The sequence below is a fragment of the Manis pentadactyla genome, chromosome 13 (assembly GCF_030020395.1).
Source record: "Manis pentadactyla isolate mManPen7 chromosome 13, mManPen7.hap1, whole genome shotgun sequence".
NCBI lineage: Eukaryota > Metazoa > Chordata > Mammalia > Pholidota > Manidae > Manis > Manis pentadactyla.
The window spans coordinates 65,025,734-65,049,668 of record NC_080031.1 but is presented as its reverse complement, the minus strand read 5'-3'; the positions used below and the strand labels follow the sequence as shown (position 1 = coordinate 65,049,668).

At 40.2% G+C, this 23,935-nt stretch overlaps 1 protein-coding gene across 1 annotated transcript in view; it reads left to right on the top strand.

Annotated features, from left to right (window-relative positions):
* Nucleotides 1-23,935, top strand: part of CCDC192 (coiled-coil domain containing 192) — a 157,362-nt gene that overhangs the window by 79,538 nt on the left and 53,889 nt on the right. The window contains 1 exon segment of the mRNA XM_036903123.2: nt 16,779-16,911. Within this exon segment, the coding sequence (XP_036759018.2) occupies nt 16,779-16,911 (133 nt within the window).

The window sequence follows — 23,935 nt, the reverse complement described above, 5'->3', positions numbered from 1 at the left end:
GATAACATCTCCCAACTGGCTGTGAAGCAATAGTTTATGGCTTTAATGCTATCTGTAAAATAAAGGCCTTATCAGTTATAAAGTCTAGGATCAGTGGTGCTGCCTAAACCTGCCACTTCTGTAAATGTGATTTTGTGATTACATATAATCCCCTCACCTTTGCAGAGCCAGTAGGGGCATTGCATATTGGGTGGTTTATGCTGTGAACAAGGATGCTGGGTTGAGGGGCATGTGGGGACAAATATACGGCTGTGTTCTGCTTGCGTAGCTGAGCACCTTGACTCAGGAAAACATCCCCCTAGCAGAAACGGTAGTTATAAAAAGTTCTCTCAAAGGTAATTCGATGGCTAATGAACAAAGATGCGTCTACCTCCATGGGGCATCTTTTGCTATACCACAAAGATATCCATGGACTGCAGCAGCAATCTTGGTGGGGACATTTTGAACTGTGCAGAATTCTGATCCCCTCACCTATGATGGGGGAATTCTCCCTTACGTAGGTCTTCAAGAGAAGCAGAGCACACCAGGCAAAGCCTGCCTTGCAGCCAGGGTATAGGAATATGACCAATCAGAGGCACATTCTCTGGACTGTGAAGTGGGAGGTGGAGATGCACAGGAAAGGTCAGGGGCAGCAGCAAATTCCAGTTTCCCAGGCACCAGAGGCAAGGGCAGCAGGAGCTGTAGGAAGCATCCAGGCTGCTGCAAAGTCTCTCTTGTGTCCAGCTTGTTGCCCAGTCTGATTCTGCAAATTTCTCAGCAGCAAATTCTTCTTTTATTTAAAATGGTCCAGTGGTTTGCAAATAAGAAGGGATTCATAGAGGGAATGCTTTGATGCTGGTTCCTCTATCAGTTAAAGCTAAATATTATCTTGGAAATGTTAAGACTTTTCCCCTCCCACCACCACATACACAGGTGTACCTACTTCTGGGTCAAAAATCACTTGGTTTTGGATCCAATCCTCTCCCACCATCTCAGGAATCTTAGAATATCAACTACTCATTTCTTTCTTATATATTTAAACTCTTCCTCTCAACTAGATCCATTCTGTCAACCTCTGAATGTGACCACATAGCTTCCAGTTAAGTAAATGGTTCGGCTGGAACCCACATGCCCCATCTCACTGTTCACCAGCTGGAGTGCCAGAGTCCTGTGTGTCCCAAGGATGTGTTCTAGGAGTGCCATGAGCTACTGAATGTTGTAAATATTTACAGTGATAAATATTTCATAAATTAGAATTCCTAGGAATAGGACCCAGGATGCCCACCTGTAAACCTATCCTGCGGGAACTCCATGTCATGTTTAAGTCTGAGGAATTATGGTCTTCCTTCATTTCTGGAAAATCTCTACCAATTTTATCTCAAGTATTGCCTCCCCCTCATTCTCAGTTCTTTCTTCCTGAAAAACATGTTAGGCTTACACTGGAGATTCCCTTCTATGTTCCTTAAATGATCATAGTTTTTATGTTCACATTCTTACTTGGCTTTTTTCTCATACTTGCTTTTTTTTCCCATGATGCCTTATTGTTAACGTACAATTTTCAAAGTGATTCTTGAGCATCTAAAAATGCTTTCAGATTCCTCCTTTATTAATAGTCTGAGTTCTTCTATTTGCTGTGAATGCTGACATCATCTCTCCATTGCAGTGAGTCCATTTTTTATGCTTTGCAATTTTAGTCTGTGAGCTTATCTTCAGTGGGAAATTGTTTCCATGGGAGCTTGTAATACTCAATTCCGAGCTTGCCTCTGCCAGAACCATTCATGTTTCATTATTTCTATACCACTTTTTATGGGTTTTTTGGCTCATGTTTTTGTATTGCACAATAAATGTGAATCAGAACCACATACCACACATGACATGGATTCTGATTTCTCCAGGATGTCTTCTTTGCCAACCATTTCCCGCATTCTTGTGATATCACAAGTTGGTGAGTGATGCGTTTTTAGCCATTTTTCCAAAATGGAAAGCCATTTCCTAGCTCAAGTTTACACACAAGGGAAGGACAGTCACATCTTAGCCCTTACTTTCCGCAAGGCCTGTAAAGTTTGACTCCCATTCCTAACTGACCATTACAACCCCCACCCCTAAGGTTACATCTGTGCACAATACCCCTGCAGGCTGCTCTATTTCCATTCCTGTGCAAGATAACTTGCTTTGTCTTCCCACTGCATATTTCACTTTCCTGCTTTGGAGCTTTTTGTGTATATTTTTAGATCTGTAATGTATTTTTTCTGCATCACCACATAACTTGCATGGAAAGAATATCTCCCAAAATCAATCCAATCTGTCTGGGCTAACATTTTTAACACATTCACTAGGTAATTCTTTTAGACACTGAAGTTGGTAAATCATACATGAAGTCTAAAAATCATTGCATTATGGAATTTAATACTTTCTTTTTTACCAGTCCCCCACCCTCACCACTCCACAAACACATAGCAGTCACTCAAATTCAACTGGACTTCCTAAGCATTCTTGTCTTCCCACCACTGCCCAGCTCACTTGGACCATGATGTGCTGTCATAACTGAAATCCTGCATGTGGACTTTCTCCCTTAAAATTCTGCCTACCACATACTATTAGGGTGATCCATCTATAGCATGCATTTGTCCAAGCCTAAAATTCTTCCATTCCTAAAAGATAAAGTCCAAACTTACTAGAATTCTAGAAAAGATCATATCTGACCCAGCCTTCATCCCTCCTGCTTTTTATCTTGATGTCTTGAACTTGCCCTTATGAGTCTTCCTATACAGAAAACACTTACGAACCTCAGTTTGGGCATATGCTGGAATGACATTGGCCCTGCTTCCCTTTCTTTCTAACCCATCCTATTCAGGTTTCAAGATTCAGATTCATTCATCTTTCCTCTCTGAAACTTCTTTAACCCTCCAGGCAGGGCCAAGGGCTCCTCTTCTGCAAACCCAGAAGACCCTATACATACCCTGTTATAAAACATTGTATTGAAAATTATTATATATATATATATATCTCACAAGACAAGAGATTCCAAAGAGAAGCTATTGTACTTTATCTTTGTATTCCCAGAATCTGGCCCAGAGGTTGCTCTTGTATATCACAGCTTGTTGAACTGAATTAAATTATTGAGAATCTCAGAAAACCAGTTCTTTCTAATGAGATGGATTTTTTTCTTAAAATTATATGTGCTTTGGAAAGTTTAACCTGGTCATAAAAACATGTCCTCAAAAGTCTTAGAATAAAAAGTTTCTCAGTAGATTATGTGTTTGGAAAATTGGGACCAGTCCAGGAGAAATGTTCAACCTTTGCTGATACATTCACTTGGCTCAGCCAGGTTAATAGAAATACCACTTCTAGTATAATTCCTTATCTAATTTTACAGACTTTTCCCATTTACTCTGTCATAGAAAATAATAATAACAGCCCCACTGAAAAATAAAGAGATTGGGAAAAGTACTAGAGAAGCAATTAGATACAATATTTTCTTTCCTTAAAAATATGCACAGAGTGACTCCAGTTTGGAATGGGAAAAAATAAGCAAACAGAAACAATATAAGTGATCAGAGACTGGCTGGTAACTATATTCCACATTAAACCTTTTCAGATAACTTAGGCTTCCTTCTTTCATATAGTGGAACACCATGGAGTACTATGAGGTCGCATAAGATTTTTTTCTCATAATGGACAAAATTTGGCTAGCCAGCAAAGATCTTTGGCAGTTTATGCTATAAAAATGATGTTTCTTTTTCTTTTCTGCTGTGTGTGTGTGTGTGTGTTAAGTGCACAGAGGGGGTATGGGGATTTAAAACATTTAAGAAACATGGGCTACTTTTTTAAAAAACATCTTGAGATATTTTTTAACAAGAAAAAGGAAATCATTTTAAAGGTCAAAGAAGATTTTCTTGAGGTATACTTTTTATTGTCTCCATTTCCCACTTCACTTTGAACATTAAGCTCAAAGCATTTAATCAGATGAGTTCATTTAGCCACATGTAAATCCTGAGGTGGTTTAAAAAATTCCATTTGTTGTTAGAGAAACTGAACATTAAGGCACTTGCTTCAGATTGTTGTGTGGTTGACAGAGTTGGGAACAGGACTTTGAATTTTCCTGCTAGATTTATTTGAAGCTTATGAAAGTCGTTGAGATCATTTTAAACAATGCAATTAGTGTGTAAGCAGGTATGGGGATTTTCCTTAGCTTTTGCGACCTGCAAAACTTCCAAGGGACTTATGGGTGGGAAATAAAAATCAGAAGGAACTAGGTGTTTTTCTCTGAGTGAGAGAGGGAGGCAGTGCTGAGCGTGGGGTTGCGTGGTGACCTTTGGTGCTTGATTCCTCTCTTCATGTTGACCCCGAGAAAAGGGAGCTGGTTTACTCCACAGATTCCTTAACTACACTGCCATGCCATAGCAGGATTTACAAACCCTGAGATTCCTTGACTCCAGTAAATTCCTTCCTTTCTACAGCTGAAACTGGCCATCTATGGGAAAACAGAAGACAAGTTACATGGACCAAGCCCCCAAAGAAACCTCCCCTATCCACCCACTGTGGCTGCTGCCCCCATGTCCCCAGCTTACACTCATGCCTGACCAAGGCCCTCATTTATTCAAGTGCACAGGACACTCATACTCCTTTGGGTCCAGCGCCCGGCTTCTGTCTGTAGATATGTCTCCAGCTGATCTTCACATCAGAACCAACCAGAAAGCTCAACAAGGTTCAGTCTCACACCCAAGCTCTCTCAAATTCTAATTGAATGGAACTGGAGGGAAGCTTGAACTGCTGTACTGGGAAAGCTTCAACAGCCCCCTCTGAAAGGGCAGATGAAAGAGAGGATTGCCTCTCAATTAACTTGTCTGATAATAATCTTCTCCTAAGTGTTTCTTTTGTAACAACCACTAGATATCTATCAAAATTTACCATTTCTTAGGCTATTGCCTTCTTGAATTATGTCTACCTGATGAGCCCAGGCCTGTTAGTCTGCCAGTAGGGTTTTGCATTTCTTAATAAGAGATCCGTAAGTCGTATTGACAGTAGTATAGACCTCTCCTTTATAAACAAGGAGAAAGGCCCTATGTCAGACATAAAAGGAATGCCCAAATTTAGAAACCTGTGATGGACATTGTCTTGCCAAAATCACTTAATAAGGTCTGAGATGGCTTCTAAATGTCGTCCCACTTTGCGACCAATGTGCTTAATTGACAACAAAAAGTGAACATTTTTAGGAAATAAAAGTGTAACTTGAAATTAAAAGATGAAAAGTTTCAGTTCATCTAGAAAAGGAAAGTATTGTAGTTATTGTACTACCATGATCACTATTTTAAGATTTCTTCCACACCAGAACCAAGAGGTGGAAGCAACCCATGTGTCCAGTGGGTGAGTTCACAAACGAAGTCTGATACATACGTACGGTGGAGTATTATTCAGCCTTACAGAGGAAGGAAATTCTAACACATGCCACAATGTAGATTAAACTAGAGGACATTAGGCTAAGTGAAATAAGCCAATCAAAAAGAAAATAACATATGACTCCACTTATATGAGGTTCATGAGTAGGCAAATTCATAGAAACAAAAAGCAGAATCATGGTTTTCAGGGGATGAAAGGAGGGGGACATGGAGAGTTGTTATTTAATCGATGTAGGGTCTCAGTTTTGCGAGATTAAGTTCTGGAGATTGACTGTACAACAATATGTGTTCTCATAACATTATTGAAATGCACACTTAGAAATGGTTATGATGGTAATTTTATGCCATGCATTTTTACCACAATTAGAAAGAAAAAACATAAATAAAAGAAATGCCATTAGTTAAAAAGCCAAGTGCATTTGTGACTCAGTAACTGATATTGCCAGTTTAGATAAGGCGCTATAGAACTGAAATCAGAGCAAGTATGTTTCATGATATCTGAGTAAAATTAGGGAACATATATTTACCTATGCATTCTTTTAGACTGTGAAAAATATTTATTTGTAGTGCATCTCCTGAGCCTTAGTTTCATGGAAGGTTGACCCATCTTCATCAGCCTCATTCCTATCTTTGGGGGGGTCAGATTCAGTCCAGGGCATTCCAAGTATGTCTATCTGGGGATCTGACATTTCCAGGTCTGGGTGGCCTTCTAGCAGGCCAGTGTGGTTCCCACTATTACTAACAATTATGTGGAAGTTCAGGTCTACAACAGAATTAATCAAATATAGCTTTGAGGGTTTTCTGGGTCAGGACCAGAGAAAAGGCAACTCACCATTTGCCCAATTTGTCCAATTTTTCCAACTTGGAACTTCTTTGATCTGTTCCTGATGAACAGCTCATCTGATTATCCCTAAAGCTTACAACCTCAGACCCTGGGAGTTGTGACACCACAAGTTACCAGCACGCGATGAGGCAAGTGGCTTTAAATCCAGTGTACATGTTCCCCTCCCTCCCTTACATATCTGAGAGTCAAGGGTGTGTTGATGGGAACAGGCTTAGAGGTCCACCAGATGGGGCCTTGAGATCCAATGAAAGATTCCTGTTTGGGAGTTCAGATTCATGTGCTATCTTTTCACTGCTCAGATTTCTAGATGGAATTAGAAAAACCACCTTGCTGGAGAGTGAAAAAAAAGAGACTCAAGTTCCGCAAAACTAAGGAACAATCTATATTTGATGACTTGCTGTATAGCAAGGATCTGTGTCTAGACTTGTTAAAATATGCAATCTGAAACTTGCTAATATCTACATAGCAAAAGTTCACATCATCACCACACCTTTCTCTCTTTCTGCAACTCTTTGCATGCTATGCACAAATGTCAGATGTTTCTTTTCTTGCATTATGCCTCTGCAACCCCATCTCACATGCATATATTTAACGCAATTTACATATAACATCAGATACTGAAATTAAACTTTTCTTGTAAGGATGATTAAATATAATTATATACAAATCCAAATATTCTTATTACTCCACCTATGAAATGTGGCTTCATGGCATGAAGAAGACTACTTCTCTAAATAGTGGAGAAGGACAAGACATAAAAAATTTTAAAGTCACAGCTGGAACAATGAGTATGAGGAATGGACCGGATTTAGGTTGTAAGTACTGCTTAATGTGCACACAGTTTCCCCAAGGGTTAAGCTACCTCTGTGAGCAGGACTGACACCATTTAGTAAGGAAGTTTTCAGGTGTGGCAAACCACTGCTCTTCCTTGCATCATTTTTAAAGGTTTATAGCATAAATTGCCCCAGTGGTAAGAACAGGAAATGCAGGAAAGTCCTGAGGGAGAGACTGAGCTAAGGATTGTCAGACTGGAAGATAACAGCTAAGAAAATCAAAGAGTGATTTTGCTGCAGTATTGGAAACACAGTTTCTGTGTCATCAAATGCAGACAGACCAATGTCACCAATACTAGATCAAATGTCATCTATCACATATGCATCAGCAGTGCATTTTCATTAGATAGCATGACTGCCAACAGAACTGGGGAGGGGATTACAAAATATGTTTGCATTGAGACCCCTAGAGTGACCTTGCCTTGTAGCAACTGGGCAAATGAACTGTAAGTTAGTTTAGTTTTGATCCTTAGATTATAACAATAGCTGTCAAGCCTGTATGCTGGTAATTTATTTGAATATCAGCTGTTCTGTTTTGTACCTATAGCATCTCGAGCAACTAGGTTTTACTAACTAAAGGCCAAGACACAGTTTCAGGGGCACTTGCTGTCCCCTTTGAGTCTTTTTTTACAATGCGACTTCCTCTTTACTATAGTGGATAGCTTAGAAGGAACTAAGAAGAAGAAAATCAAGAAAAGAGAATTTTTAGGGTAGCAATAATAGCTGAACCATTAAACACCATCTGAGGTTCTAGATAAAAGTAGTTGCTCTCAGCATGTGCAGACTATGTATCATTGGTTCTGTGGCTTAGTGGTACTAGATTGTTGTGACTTCCCACCATCTGCTTCATCAACTTATTTTACCCATTTGAATTTATCTTGACTTATTATTCAAGTGAATTCCCCCTTTCAAGTGAAAGAGTCAAAAAGGCCAATCATATCTTGAGCTAAGAGCCAAGTCCAACGCTTAAATTTCTGGTGACCTCTCCATATGCATTTAAATATCCTTAGTCAAATGAACTGTCAAACACTGCTTGCAATGAACCAGATTGCAAACTTTACATTTTATTGGGGGGAAACCTAACTTGAGATTCTTGCCCCTTAGGAAACTACTTTTGTTTCCAGGCATATGCCAATTCAAAACAATTGAAAAATTAAAGAATTCATATGTGACTTATTTAATTGCAGCCATATAATATTTCAACTAACAGATATTACTATAAAGTCCTGTGCTTTACAGTATTCACTGCCAAGAACCAGTTTCAGTATTTCTACTTATAAAGAAGATCCCCAAATAATAATAGCAGTAGAAATATTAACTAATATCATGCCACTCAGCAATTTACAAAACACTCATACACTCACTCCTTTAGTTTTAACATTGAAAACACTTTTTCATATGAGATCAGATTCATTTCACTTTAAATTTGGACATTTCTGCTGTAAAATTGTTTCAACTCTGCATTAAGAAAGCAGTTTTTTTTAAACATTGTATTTCATGGGAGAATAATCCATATCACAGAAAACTTCCCATTTTGCTCTTTTTTCTAATTTCTCTTATACACTTTATGAAGTTATTTCACGTATATGAGAATCATTTCTTCTCTTCTGGGAACTTCGCCTCTATTTAGATTTCCTTATCATTTGTTAAGTTGGTTTTAAGGCCAGCTCTTGAATTCACTGAGGCCATATCCCCCTTAACCGCTTTCAGGTCAGAGGAGGGTTTGGGAAGGAGCGGGGTATTTATTGGAAAGGGCAACTTAATTAGGTTCTCTTTACCCCACCTGAAAACCCTTTAAGGTGATTTAAGCATTTAAGCACCTTGGTGCTCAGGATCTCAATTTTCCAATCTGCAAACACATGCCTTTGCTTAATGAGTCAGGATAAGTCACAGAAGGCCAGTAGCTGCTGATTTCTTCTCAAAAGGCAACTTTGGTCAAATTCGAAAGAAGCATGGGGCACAAAAAAAAAAGAGAGAGAGAGAGAGAGAAAAGCCGAGTGTCTGCCCAGCTGTACAGTCATTGCCGAGAAAAAGTTTTTCATTATTTTTATCATCACGTCAGAGGAGCTTAGCAGCACTTTCACAAGGCAGATATGGGAATTCCTTTTCACCACCTGTATATTCCATCCCCTCTGGTTTCTGTTCTCTTCCACCCACATCACCTGTTACGGCTGTTTGCCAATCATACCAACACTGCTGAGGTGGGGCTGAGAAACTAAAATTGCTTCATATTCAGCTTTGGCCCCGCGGGCTCTCTCTGCCCCCTGGGGAGGGGGGGTAGGACTGGAAAACAGCTTCCTAGCAGGCTCTGTTAGGTGTGATAAGACACCTCTCTCTCTTCTCAGGGTGTGATTTGAGTGTAAGACCAAAGAGCAGATGTGGTTTCCGCAGGCACTGGCTACATTTTCTTTCCACGAGACGTACTGCGCACTCAGGTTTGCTCTGTGCCGTGCTCAGCCAGTGATATGAAAACTTAGTTATGGCTCTGTGGGTTCTTTCTTTCTGAAAAATGTTGGTTGTCAGCATGATTAATGTTTATGGGGAAAGCATGATGAGGCAGGGTTTTACTTACACAGAAAAAAGCATGTAAGGAGCCCCTCTCACTCTACAAAATGAGTTTGTTAGACTAAGCACATATATTGAAATGCTGTATGAAGGTAAGCTGACTAATAGACATTGGTTCAGCTGCTTTCTTTGAAGTTAGCAGGATCTCAGTTACCTAAAGACTCTCCTTTCTGTCAGAGGTAACCCCAATATGTATTATATGTAATAACTGCAGTTTTTGACACGGGGACCTTAGACCTCAGGGATCTTAGTTACTGCTCCAGGTCCCAATTATATGCCCATTCCATTGCCCTGCAGCTCTTATGACCAAGAAGCAAGATGACATAGTGCAAAGAAATCACTGAGATGGGGAGTCAGAAAACCTGACTTTGAGTCCTGCCCCTTGTAGTTTATTAACTGTGACTTTGGGCAAATTATGCCATTTTTTTTTTCTGCTTCCACATCTTCATCTCTGAAATGCTAGAGCTGGACAATTTGGTTTCAAAGATCGCATCTAACTTTGTGCCATCTAAGATTTGGTGATTCTGATTTCCTAAGTTGTACTGAGGGGTCAGCCCATGGCTCAAAATTTCATGACCAGAAGTTAAACACTTCTTGCTTTAAGAAATGGACTTATAGAATATGAAATGTCATCATGTGCGAACTCCACAAAACATAAATCTCTGTGTAAGGACACTGAGGCATGCCTAGCATGGTGATGGAAGGGATGGTCTGGAGCCAGGTCACTCAGATCTGAACTGGGCATCCCACTTGACTTTGGAAGGGTTACCTGAAGATCTCTGGGCTTCAGTATCGGTATCTAAAAATGGGATTAGTGATAGCCCTGCTTCCTCGGGTTACAACACAAATGAAATGAGCTAGGACATGCAAAGTTCTCAGAACACTGCCTGGAATATTAGAGGTGGTTAGTGAATTAGCTTCTCTCTGGAACATTCTCAGTAATAGTCTGGATAGTATCATCTTTTTAGGGCAACAAATTCCAACTTTTGGACACTTCTGTTGGTAGGACTTCCTACCTTTTCACTGAAAGTCATTTTAAATGTAAGGTTATCTCTTTATCTTATACTAATTTGTAACTTGTCTTATGTAAACACTCACATAAGCATTTCTGGAAACTAAGACATTTGCTGGCAAACTCCACCTCTGTCTCCAGTAATTATTTATTGCATAGAGGGAAAGAACTGAGACTCAGCTCCAGCTGTAGGTAAACTCTTCCCTTGTAGTATGTTAAGATGTTTCTCTAATAACTGGGGTTTTGTCTTCTATTTATAAATTTCAAACCCTCTGGGTGTGGGGAACAGAATTTCTATAATATGCTGTAACATAAAATAACTTGGTATAATGCAAGCTATTCAAATGGGAGGGATACTGCAAAGAACTGAGAAGTGCCAGCCATGATTTCTCAAGTCTGACCCTACTGGCCAGCAAGTTATCAACAGTGGTTATGTGCTCCAGGCTGAGACAAGGCCTAAGGGTCTGTGTATGGGCTATCCCCCCATGACCTTATTAAATGAAATAAGACTACCGTTTGCATTTGTGATCTTTCATTCTAGGCATTTTGTAAGAAAAGTTTATCTCACCCGCTCTTTGTCACTTCAGATGTCACTTAGAATGGTCACAACCACCAAGATCAATTCAACTCTGATGAAAGGCAAGACAGGGTCCAGCACATACAGCCCCTAGCTGAGTTCATCAAATCTTCCCTATTTTTCCTAGGTTCTCCAGAGGCATCATGACAACCCATGCTATAAAAATGCCTTACCATCACACTTCAATGTGACTTTTTTACAACCAAGTCTGCTGTAATGCCTTTCTACTTCTACTCATTAGAGCATCTCACACTCTTGAGTGTCAAAGCTTGCCTTTAAGTAACTAAATGAATGGTGCTTTTGATTAGTGAAGATTTATGCGAACATTGAAAGGAAAAATCCGCCTCTAGAATCAGAAGTCAGTTTAGTTATTTACTAATGAAAAACCATGATTACTCAAGTTCTCTGGGGCCTCGGCTCTCTCGCCTACAAAATAAGAGACACTAATGTGGGAAACAGATAGAGTTCCTCAATGAGCAACGGCTACTGAAAGTGTGGGGGTTAAAGGTTGTGAAGCCAGGTGTGCAAGCCAAGGAGAAAGAATCCTCAAGTCAAAGGCCTACCATGGAGTAGACAGGAACATACATGGCACATATTTGCCAGCCCTGGAGTTTTAAAATATTTACCTGAGGATAGTAGAAATATGGAACAAATTAAGAGATGTGAAATTGATTTTTTAAGCCAAGTTGTGTCTAATGTTACTATCACTTTTATTAGTTTCATTATTAATGATGGACTATTAGAAGAGAAATGAAAGTAATTTTCCTACACCTTCTGAACATAAAACAAATTCTCTTGTATGTCCTCAGAAGCAAACATTTTATCAGTGGCTCTCTAGAAACAAAACCTTTGTTATATGTGATAAGTGAATGAAGGTGGGCTGAATAGGGTAGATTTCAAAGTGGGAGAAAGTTATGCTCTGGCAGGAGTAAGACAGACATGCCACGGGAAGCAAGAGGTAAGGCCTTAGAACGCTCCTTACATCGTTCTACGTCGGCAGCCACTCACTTTGCCTAGGCATAGGGCCACAAGGCTGTTTGCGTGTCTGTTTTCAGGACATTAAGTTTTGTCTACCCATATACAATGAGGAGATCAATGCAATTATGCAGAAAACTTAATTTAGAACAAGAAAAAGGAGAAAGGGGGAAGAAAGAAAAAGTCTTGCTTTCAATGAAATGCAAGCTTTATTTTCTGTAAAGTGTGACAAAGACATCTTTAGTAAAGACACCTCAGTGTTTTCAGTGGAGGGTTGAGTGTTTGCCTGGTGTGTTGTAAGGAATAATGACAAAACCAGAAAGACATACCTAGTGCCTTACAAACATAGTACTGGGTACTGTCAAGTATGTGTTATATTATTTAATCAATACCAGCTCTGTGATATGGGATCTAGGGCCTAGAGGTGTCCTGTGTCAATTTTTCATGGCCAGTAATTGACAAAGCCCAGCCTTAGAATCTGATGTCATGATTCAAAGTGTGTGGAAAAACCAAGAAGTTTTATAGTGCTGGCAACTCCATGTCCAAACTCTCGTATAAATAGTTCTCTGATTATTTCTAATTGCCGCTGACTTGGTATAATGCAAGCTATTCAGCAATGTGATACAGATAGATATTTCCTTTTCAAAACATTGCACAAATGCATGATTTCCTCCCTCTGTCCACCCTGTAGGAGAAGTAGGAAAAGAACAAAGTAATAGGAATTTACCTCCGAGCCATAAAGCCTTCCTACCCTTCCAGTAACCACCAGTGGGAGCTCCTAGTTACTAAGGAGACCATAACAGACTCCATTAAATTCAAGTACAACACTTAGGTTGCCTGGCTAGATAATGCCAAAAAAGCAAAGGAAAATATTATCATTGCTGAAATCATTTGATTGTCAATGACTAACAGAAAACATGTCGGCAAATTGAATTTTCAGAAATGCCCAAAGGACTGGGTTAGAGCTATGAATTAATAGCATGCAGCAGTTCTAACTGGAAAAAAAGAGGGGAAACAAAGAAAAGACAAAGATATTAAACTAATTTAAAACTTATCTCAATGACCAACAGATCCCAACAGAAACCTTATGCAACCAATCCAGGTCCTTTATTGAATTTCTAATTTAAATTTAAATTTCCCTTCCCTTTCCTTTATAGCTAAATATTAAAGTTGGTACCTTGTTCATCACATTATCCTTGAATTCTGAGGGACTCACAGGCCTTGGCCTTCTTATCCAACATCACACAAATACCAGAATTATCTTTAAGGTATTCCTGAAAACTGCACCCACCTTACAAAACTGTGAGGGCTAAGGTGTCCATTCTTGTATGTGCTGTGCCCCTCAGGTGCTGGAGGAAGGCCAAGTTGGAAAGAGTTGGGGATATGCCATACCTCTAGTTACCTCTTGACCCAGGATCCAAAGGTCACCCCGGGCCTTCCTGAAGATGCTCATCCAGTCTCTGCTTGATGCTCCCAGAGCAGCTGGACTTCGCCAGGACCCATCCTCTCTTGTTACAGATTCCGCTCTGATGTTTGGAGGGTGCTTTCTCACGCTGTGCCAAAATCTGCTCCTCCAAGTTTTCTACCCAGTGCTTCCCATGGTGTCTCTATGATAATACTGGGTGACTCAACTTCCTCTCCTCCTGAATCGCCCCTTAGATAAGTGCAGACGACAATTGTCATGACTCCCCTGTGTACTGTCATCTCCAAGCTAAATATCCTCAGTTTCTTTCTCCGATCATGAGGCAAATCTACAGATATTATAATAATAACAGGCAGAACATATATTCACCACAAGAAAAAGATAGGAAAATAAGAAATTTTTATTTTCCAATATAAATCAGAATTTCTTTTCTAAAAAGAATCTATTTGTCTTTCTCCACCTGGCTTATTTCACTGAGCATAATACCCTCTAGATCCATCCGTGTTGTTACAAATGGCAGGATTTCTTTTCTTTTTATGGCTAAATAATATTCTATTGATTCTGAAACATCTTTCTAGGTTGACAGATAGTAACTGTACTAGAGGGGTGAGGATTTAATAATATGGGTAATTGTTGAACCACTCACTGTGCTGTATGTTTGAAACCAGTGTAAGATTGCATATCAATGATACTTCAATTAAAAAAAAAGTGAAGGAAACAAAAAAAATAATTTTTAAACTGAGAAGCTGAAATGTTTAGTTTATATTGAGAAGCACTATGTCTTTCCACCAAGTTCCTTTGTTTTATCCACCAAGTCATGCTGTCAAAACAGAAGTGTAGCTTGGTAAGACCTTTTCTTCCTGATGCCATGTTAGCTCCCAGTGGTCACCAGCAATTCTCACCAAGTTGCACTTGAGTTCTTGTTTATTTAGTATCAATGCTTACTTTGAGAGAAGTTTCTAGAAAAATAATTACCTGCATATGAATAGTTGTGACATGATTTCAGAATTTGAATACACACCATCTATTAAGAATTAAGGGAGAAGCACTGCAAGGAAACCAAATCTTTAGTTCTTTCTCCTCCTAAATTTTATAATGAAAAATTCCAAAATAAAGAAAATATGAAATAATTTTACAGTAAATACCCATACACTTAGTAACCAGGTGCTACAATTAACATTTTGCTATCTTTGATTTATCACACTCCATCATTTTCTCTATCCATGCATCAACCGGTCTTACTTTTTGACACGTATCAGTGTGAGCTGGACTCATCGGTACACCTAATCCCTAACACTTCCGCATGCATATCATTATCTTTTGAGGTTACTTTTAAGTAGCACTCTCTTCTGAGTCCCTCTTGCCATTCTTTCCCTCATTCCCTCCACTTCCTCAGTTTTTATTTCTGCTTCATTCTTCCCACTTTCTATTCCCAAAGTTCTAAGTGATAAAAGGAAAGTGTAAAAAGACCTGAGCATGGAGTAGTCTTGAAGTAGCATTTGGAAAGGTCACTGGCGACCACACAGGGCCTCACAAGTGTTGGCCTGCAGGCCAGGGATGGACGGGGCGTGCATGGGCAAGTTGGCACAAACCAATACAAGAGAGGGAGGTTTACATGAGCATGTCAACTTGATCATTTACTGTGAGAAATGCAGCCGTCCAATACCCAGCCATGAATATTTCTTGATCAGCTAGCTCAGTGTCTCTCTGAACTAATCGACATGACAGGCCAAACTGTGCAGGTTTTTGGTGAAGAGATACTCAGAGGAAAGGAATTAGTTAAAAGGTCTTAGCGGCATGGAGCCTCATCAGCGTTGTTTCAGCCGCTGGCCAGCACAGTGCCTGACACCGTAGGGGTGCTTTGTAATCAGTAGTGATGAATGAGTACATGAACACTGCCTACCACACTAGAAGAAATGCTGCATAGACAGGCACTTGTGCGGTGGATCCGGGCACCACTCACCTGGACTGTGCTGGGTGAACCATGCCAGATTTTACCCCCTCCAACTTCCTTTAAAGAACTTCCACGGCTACCATCCTCACTTCACAAATGCATGCTCTTTCAGCCACGTGTATGCCATTCTTTAAGCTTTTCTGAAGCCCTAACCTTCCTGCTTCAGTTTGGAAAGACCACCTGTCTTTAAAATGGGAAGTCTGCAACTAATCCCATCTTTGATGAACTGATTTTACCAGCTTTACTCTCAAAAAGAAGGGAGGGATTCCCTGCTACCTGAGTTTACTCCAGTCAAAGACCAGCGAAAACCATCTTCCTTGATGAATGGGAATCACTGCTTTCCCTGTCTTGAGGTTCACATGTGACATGAAATGTTAGTCATTTATTTTCTGGAATTCCTAATCACCAGCCCACTCAAGGTGAGCTCGTCATCGCAAAAAGTAGGAGCACAAAAGAGATGATACAGCACTTTTCACAGAAGCTTCTCAGTAGTTGTAGAGGAAATCCAATATTGACGAATCGAATTCATTTTGAAATCCATAAGAGGAGCTTTCTGGTCATAGAGTCTCAAGGTGAATCCTTTGGTTATGTAACAACTTCCTTATATAGTTCTTTCAAAGGTTTAGATGTTGTAAATCAGATTATTTTATAACAAGGAATCCCTGTCCTCTGTTGCTTACCCATTCTTCCCCCTGACTTTACCTCTACAGACCCTGTAGTAAATATCTGTAAACATCAGTATTTCTTGGTAGCATCATGCCGTTTGGAGTTCATTTGAATGTAAACCATGATGGTGTCAGGGTGAAAAGAGAAGCAGAATCAAGGCTCTGACTATTTCATGTAAATCTACGTGTACATTGGAAAAACAAAAGATCCTCTTAGGCATGGGCACCTAGGTGGTAAAATGCCAACTCCCTGGGAGAGTTCTCTAATTGCCTCTACTATAAGCAACTAAAAGATAAGGTTCAGATCCAGACAAAAACCCTCCAAGAGGGTAAAAGATACTGTGATGTAGAGTGGGCTTTTTTAGTGGGGATTCGAATGTTCCAGTAGGAGCACATGCACTCAGGTTTCACAGACCATAGGCAGGACTCAGAAAAACTGGGAGCTTTTTATCGAAGCTGAGCTCCAAAGCCCATGTTTGTACAGACTTCATTCCTTCTTCTCCCTTTAATGCACCTGTCTTTTGTAACGAAAATTCTTGTTTTTCTTTTAAGAAATGGAAGCCCAAAAGGAAACTGAAAAAGCTACAAACTGATTCAGCAATAGCTGAGCAAGAGGCTGCCATCACAGTCCTGGAACTCAAGGACAGGACCAAGACTCTAAGTGAAGGGAAGCCCGCCCCTAGAGGTCAGTATTACCACGTGACAGTGGCACACTGGCCCATCGTCCTAAGTGACGTACACAGTTATTGGCATCGAAACAAGAAGCAGGGCCACGGTGCCAGGCAGCATCCTGGTCCCGCAGCAGCATGAGGGCCATCATGTGACCTCATTCTGCAGGAAGAGATATGGTACACAAATTACCAGCCCCAGGCTGGGTTCACGCTCACCCTAAGGCAGGCAGAGAATGAATAAGCACGTCCTTAAAGGAAGGTTTTGGGTGCTGAAGAGCTTGACTGTAACAGATCTGATATATGTCCTTACACTGGGGGGCAGTGAGAGAAGGTCAGGGCCTATGAAGGAAAACCTGAGGCCCCCAAGGATGGGGCTCTGAAGTGGGCTGAGGAAGAGAACTTGTCTAAAAGTATAGACAGGCTCATAGGCTAAAACAGGCACAGGAAAGGGAAGAAATTAGCCATTTAACCACAGGCCAAGTGAGTCAGAAACATGAAGGGAAGGCTGGTTGGGATGATATCTGGGTGGTTCACAATAATTTTAATGAACGCTATGGTTTGGATTTTTTTTTTTAAGTCTTCTCTAAGAGTTCACAATAAATACACAATGAGGAGGAAAAAATCAACATTAGCAACAATATTAACAGAATTAACACAATACTTTAGTACTATGTGCAAGGCATTTTGCTGAGTATTTCACAGGTATTTAGTTCTCTGAATAACCTCTGAAATAAGTACGTTTATGGGTCCCACAAGAAGATGCAAAGGCTTAGAGCTGTTGATTACTTTGCCCAGGTTAGATGTGTGTGAGCAACACCTGGACAGCCAGCCCCCACCCCGCCCCAGGGCCCCTGTGCTGCTCAGATAGACTAAGGCTGTTTCATCTCTGCCATGAAGCAACAATGTCAGACCTCCTTCTGCCTCGTGGATCTCTTACAAAACTGTGGTTTTCCTTTGATGTGTGGCACCCTTGTAATGCCAGGAATAAGCCCTTGTTCCTACACTGGCTTCCTCTTTTACTCATAAGTAAGTCTGAAAAAAGAGGAGGATGGTGGAAGTACATGGAGGAGGAGGAAGCAGGTGAGGTGGTGGCTTCAGAAAGGGAGACACATCGGCATCCTGACCACACAGTAAAGCTTCTAATCTAAGCTTGGTTTTAATATACAGTTTTGAAGAGCACTTCCCTGGGTCAAAATGGCACGTAGCACAGCCACCTTAAAACACATGCTGAAAGTCAGTTTGCTTTTCTCTGTCCATCAAACAACATAAAGGGCAGTGTATGAAGTTGCTTTTACCACCATGAAACCTGAAAGAATCCTCTAGAGAATATTTAAAGGTCTTTATTCTAAGGAATCATTGCCAGATTTCAAGTTAGTTTTTGCATAAAAAGAAGCTGGTAACTATATAGTGCACTGGAGAAAGTTCTCCGACTCACTTGAGAGAAGCTTTCAACTTCTCAAATGTATTTTGAATCTAGTGAAAAAAAATATTGCAAGGTATCTAATTCTTATTACTCTCACTTTTTACAAAAATAATATCACTTGCTAATGACAATGGTGTCCCTTTGATATTTTGGTAAGTCAAAATTAAAATAATATTGAATTACCAAGACTTCAATGGGTTGGGAGAAGGTAGAAAACATTAAAGCCCACATTTCCTTCTATGCCCATTTTTTTCTGTATATTTCTGTTAAAAAAGAAAGAAAGAAACCTACCAGTACAGGAAACAAAACCAAACCCTAATGTGTTACGAACAGATACAATTTTAAATAAAGCCAGGTATTCCAGGGTCAGTTATGGATGAAAGCAGTGGCTCCCTTTTGATCCTACATGTTGCTTCTCTTATTTGGTGAAGAAATTCAGTCCACGGATTGACATACAGTGCTAAGGTCTCGAATCAAAAAGGTCTTACTCTCTCCTGTGGGTCACAAGCAGCCTCACCCTGAACAAGAACACGGAGACTACCGAGGTCATTGTGGCCCCAAGTAGTATTAGCTCTCATTCTCAGAGAGTTTGATCACCAGGCCCTACCTACCTCTCAGTTCACTTGAAAGCCAGGTCTGAAAAGATGTCAGTAACTTTAACACACAAGGAACCCCACTTAGCCATTAAAACAATTAGTGCTGACCCACCTCCCACACACATTTCTCCACCAGAATGGCACCCCTCCCCTAGTTACCTTATGTCCTTTTATGAAATGTTTATTTTCAGTTCTCAGACCTCTGTTTGCAAAGGACAGATGCCCCAGTCATAACAGCTTAAGGAAAAAGGGTGATTTATTGGCACAAGTGTGAATAAAATAAGAAAGGGTATGCCATTAGCTTTAGAGTCCAATGGATTCAGGGTCTCAGATACCATTAGGACACTGTGAGTGTCTCATATCTGCTCTTCTCTTCATTGAGACATCATTCTTTCAAGCAGGATGTCAGAAGAGACTAGAAACATAGCCATAAGCAGCTATAGACTATTCTTCCAGAAAAGAAAGCACTTTCCACCAGCTCCAGATGGAAAAAGAACAAGAAAGAACTCTGGCTTTGGTTTGGCACCCATGAGGAAACATGAACTGATCCTTGTGGCCAGGGCTGGGAAACTATGGATGGATAAGCTTCAGTCTTACCCATGCCACTGGGGGGCGGGAGGGAAGTAAGGGTGGAGAAGGAAAATGCTCTGACTGGTAGCTTCCACCGGAAGCCCAGGGCTGGACTGGGAGAAGAGAGCACTTCCTCAGCAGAAGAGATATCCCATTACAGGACAGGAAGAGTACAAAACCACCCCATTCAATAGACTCTCAAGTGAAAAAAATCACATAATGCTCCGTGAGACTCCCATCCATGAGTCTGCACTTTTCAAGTAAATTCTTCTTGATGAACAAAAGACCATGATCCAAGAACCAGAAGTCCACTGGTATAAGTTCAGACTGTAATAGATGTAGAGTGAGGCACTTTGGGAACGGAGTTCCCTTCCAGTCCCCATCAAGTGACAGCACGGTCACCTACTCTGAAGGCCTGCCCCATTGTAACCACTGAAATTGCAAGAGGGGAGAAAAAGTGTCAGTTCTAAGTGATATGTTACTTGACATGGCATAAAGCTATTTCTCTATTTCAGTGACAAACTTGATGCCTACAGTTCTAACAAGCAGATGAATTAGATTAATGAGATATTTCCAAATAAATTAGAACTTTTTACCCAAATATACACTTTTTTCCCTTGTTTGTTTCATTTTCTAAGTAAGTCTATATATATTAGGTTGCTGCTCAGCTTTTCTGATCCCATGGATGTTCTAGATGAGTAGGAATACGTTTAAACGTATTCAAATTGATGAAACAGTAAGCTACCAAACTTTTTTTTTTATTTTATGTAAACACAGTAAACTATTTCATTGGCTATGTACTTAAATTACCTCCAGGGAAATTAATGATTTAAGTCAATGAAAAGTTCAACAGAAAAGAAAAACACCTTTATTATAAAACTGGCACAGCAGGAAACTTACTTACAGCCTGAGTGTTGTTTGTTGATTTTACTTTGTGTAAATAATCACAGACCAGGCTGGATTTCTTCGATCATTTCCACAGACTGTACCTGAAGGGCTTGCAGCTTTACTTACTAGCAGAATTCAGTGAAATGCCTGTTGTACCCCGTGAGAGCTTGAGCCCACCTTTTGGTAAACCTTAGTATGCAGGAACCTAAGGTTAAATTTCAAAAATAACTGCTTCCTTTGGCCTATGAGGACACAGTTATCCTGCAATAGACCTTATTGACTAAGCCCCGTGGTTGGCACATGAGCATTAAGCCACTTGCTATGTCATGAGCATTAAGTTGCAAAGCTCCTATTTTTTACCAGAACCTCAGGGACCTGGTTTATAAATTTCGAGCTAGCATACAATGCACATCTCTGGATTTCTTTTCCTCCTGATTCTTTCCTCTTAATATGCACAGCTATTATACCAAATAAGGTATCTAGCCCCCACATGCATGTTCCCACTGTCCCCGTGAAAGCCGTGTCACCTTTAAGTCATCTCTTGGTCTGACACTCATGAAGAGGACACTGGCAGCTGGCGCAGGTACACCCCAGGCAAGCTCATCCAGGATTCAGTGTCTAAATACAGCCAGCCTCACTTCTGAGGGAGGCTTGTAATAGGATTCAGTGATTTTCAGTGACACAGGCCTGTTTTTAAATGCTGTCCCATTAATGTTAAGAATCAGGCTATTGTTCTACATTCTTAAGTCAGGAGATCTACCTCTTTGCCAACACCCCGGAGCCAACCCTAATCAACATTTTAAGGAGTATCTATTACCCTGATGTCCACTTCTAGGCCCTGAGGCCAAACTTCCTCTCCCTATGTTTACCTCTCCTTCTCCAAAGTGCCTCAGAATCAAAGTTCCTATTGCAACTAATTTTCCTTTCATACTGAGAACTAGCTAAAACAGGGATTTGAGGGTGATGAAACTTTTCTGGAATTGGATAGTGACAATGGTTGCACATCAATTATTAATATAAAAAAAAACTGAGTTATATATTTGAACAGGGCGACTTTCATGTTATGTGAATTTTAGAAAAAAGAAACTGATTAAACAATCCTTGCAAAGATGTAATGACTAACATACCCTGTCAAGTGTATTTGAATAAGTGCTTTGGGCCTAAATAAAATCTTGACTTGGTAGAATTCCAAGCATGTAGTGAGAGGTCATATTAATATTTATTGGAATAAGTTCAGTCTTGAACAGCTGTCCGTTTGTGTCTAGGGATTTTGAACAATGCCATCCTCTCCTCTTCTACATTCTCTCAGCCCACCTCCGTGAAAGGTTGTTGTTCCTCAGACTGGGAACCAATTATTCGACAAATAGTTCTACACACAACCTTCTTTCACCACTGAACAGACATTTATTTTACCAGTCTACCTAGAAGTTTCTAAGAAACAAGAAAAACAAAAAGTGGACATCCACCCCTCACCTGCCACACACACACATTATTATCCCAACATTTGCAGCAAAGTGTTTTCTTTTCATCACTCCTACTGAATCCTCAGATACAGAAACTATTTCCAGGTGGGATATTTTACATTTAGACTAATAAATAGCAGCAATTAACAATGGGGAAAAATGAAAGAACATAATAGGAGTGATAACTTCAAAGTTGTGCTTTTGAAGTTCCTAAGGATTTTTTTATATTTAGCTCATAGAAATAGCTTATATTTAACTTTATAATCTCTAGGTCTCATTCAGAGATTGCCTGTCAGTTTATCTCTTCTTTTGTCCACTGAAATCTTCTGGAAATAGAGCCGTTTTCTGTAACAGAAACCCAAAGCTAGTCTTCTCTCTGACTTTAGAAGTTCCCTCAAGGATAAGCAACTGCTCCAGGAGTCCTTGCAAAGCTTAGGGATTTATTGTATGAAGATCCTAAGAAATGTCACTTTTTCAATATGTATAAATTCAGGGAGTTCTAATTTTCAAAAGGACATTCTAGAATCTCTGGGCCTAAAAATCACTCGTGTGAAAATTAGGCATTGCTCAGGACTTTGCTGGTTCCAAAGGACAAAAATCAAAATGAAACTAGTTTAAGCAGAAAAGAAAATTTCCTAGCCTCTGAGGCTGACTGCAAGGTTTTCTGAACTCTCATTTGCTTCTCATTGCTATTGGCCCCATCTGAGCTATTGCAGGCACAGATCACTGAAGATTCCCCTGACAGCCCTGGCTTAACAGTCCAGAGTGAACATCTGTTTCTGCCTGCTCAGAACCACTTCCCCCCTTCGTTCTGTAGCAGAAGCATGGCTTCCCTTTGGGGAAGTACTCCTCACCGGTACTCTGTACTTCTGTGGGTCTGTTCATCGCAGCGTCCCTTTCCCCCTTGACCCAGAGAAGGTTTGTGACTAGCTGAGCCAAGGCACTTGCTCTTTTTCAGGAACAAGAATCTTGGACTAAGCCAAGTGAAATAGGGCAGAGAAATACTGGAGCTGATTCATCACGGAGGTTGGGCCCTGGCCCCTGAAGAAATTGCCCATTAGCTTTTGATATCTTTATCTTTCAGGTGACCTTCACCAGCTCTGGTAGTTAAGCTTTCCTTTAATACTGAGAACTAGCTAATCTCATTCCAATAAACTTTCTTTTCTTACTTTAAGTAGTCAGCTTTATCTTATAATAATTGCAAGCAAAGATCCTTAATTTATACCCAACTATAGGCAACAAAACCTCTGAATCACAGAATTTATATAGAAATCTCAGAGAAGATATTTGATTGATTCTACCTGTATCACATCCTGTATCACATCCTTACCCATGGATCAATTGCCATGGCCAAAGCAATAGGATATTGTCATGGACCACACACTTGAGTTATGTGCCAGAGGTCAAGGGCTAGGGAATGTCATCAGATGAAAGACGATGGGAAAACTTTCTGGACAGAAGACAAAAACAAAACAAAATGAAAAAACCTCTCACCGTCCCATTAAATCTATTGGAAAAGACAGCCATGAGCTGAAGATCAGTTTTTTCTCACCAGGAATGTACAAAATTTCTCTTCTTTCTCTCCCAATTATTTTCAACTGCATAGTTAGACCCTTCCTTTGCAAAAGGTCTGGAAATCTATTTAATTTATCATTAACAAAGGGTAAGAAGATCCATTCTGAAATTTTTGGTTGGGGTCCAGTATTTGCTAGCTACTCCAGCTGTGGGAATTCAATGATGTCAAGGTCCCCTCCCTCCTTTGTTTGTAGGACTAATTTTGGAATTATATTATTATCAGGAAATGGTATTCCCTTCCTTCTGTCCATCCCTTAGGAATGGTTTAAAAAAAAAAAATTCTCCTGGCTTCTATGTCCAGAGAGGTTGGATGAAAGGGCAAGCACCAGCTAAATGTCAGACAAGGCACACGGGAATTAGAGCTTCATCAATTTCAAAGGTTTCTGCTTAACCATGGAGACTGCTACAGTCACCAGCAGAGCATGGTCTGTCTGGGAGTGCTGTTAAGTAACCCGGACTAGAGCCAAGAAGGGAAATGTTTCCATCCAGGAAATTTGCAGAGAAGTAGTGAGCATTTCTTCAT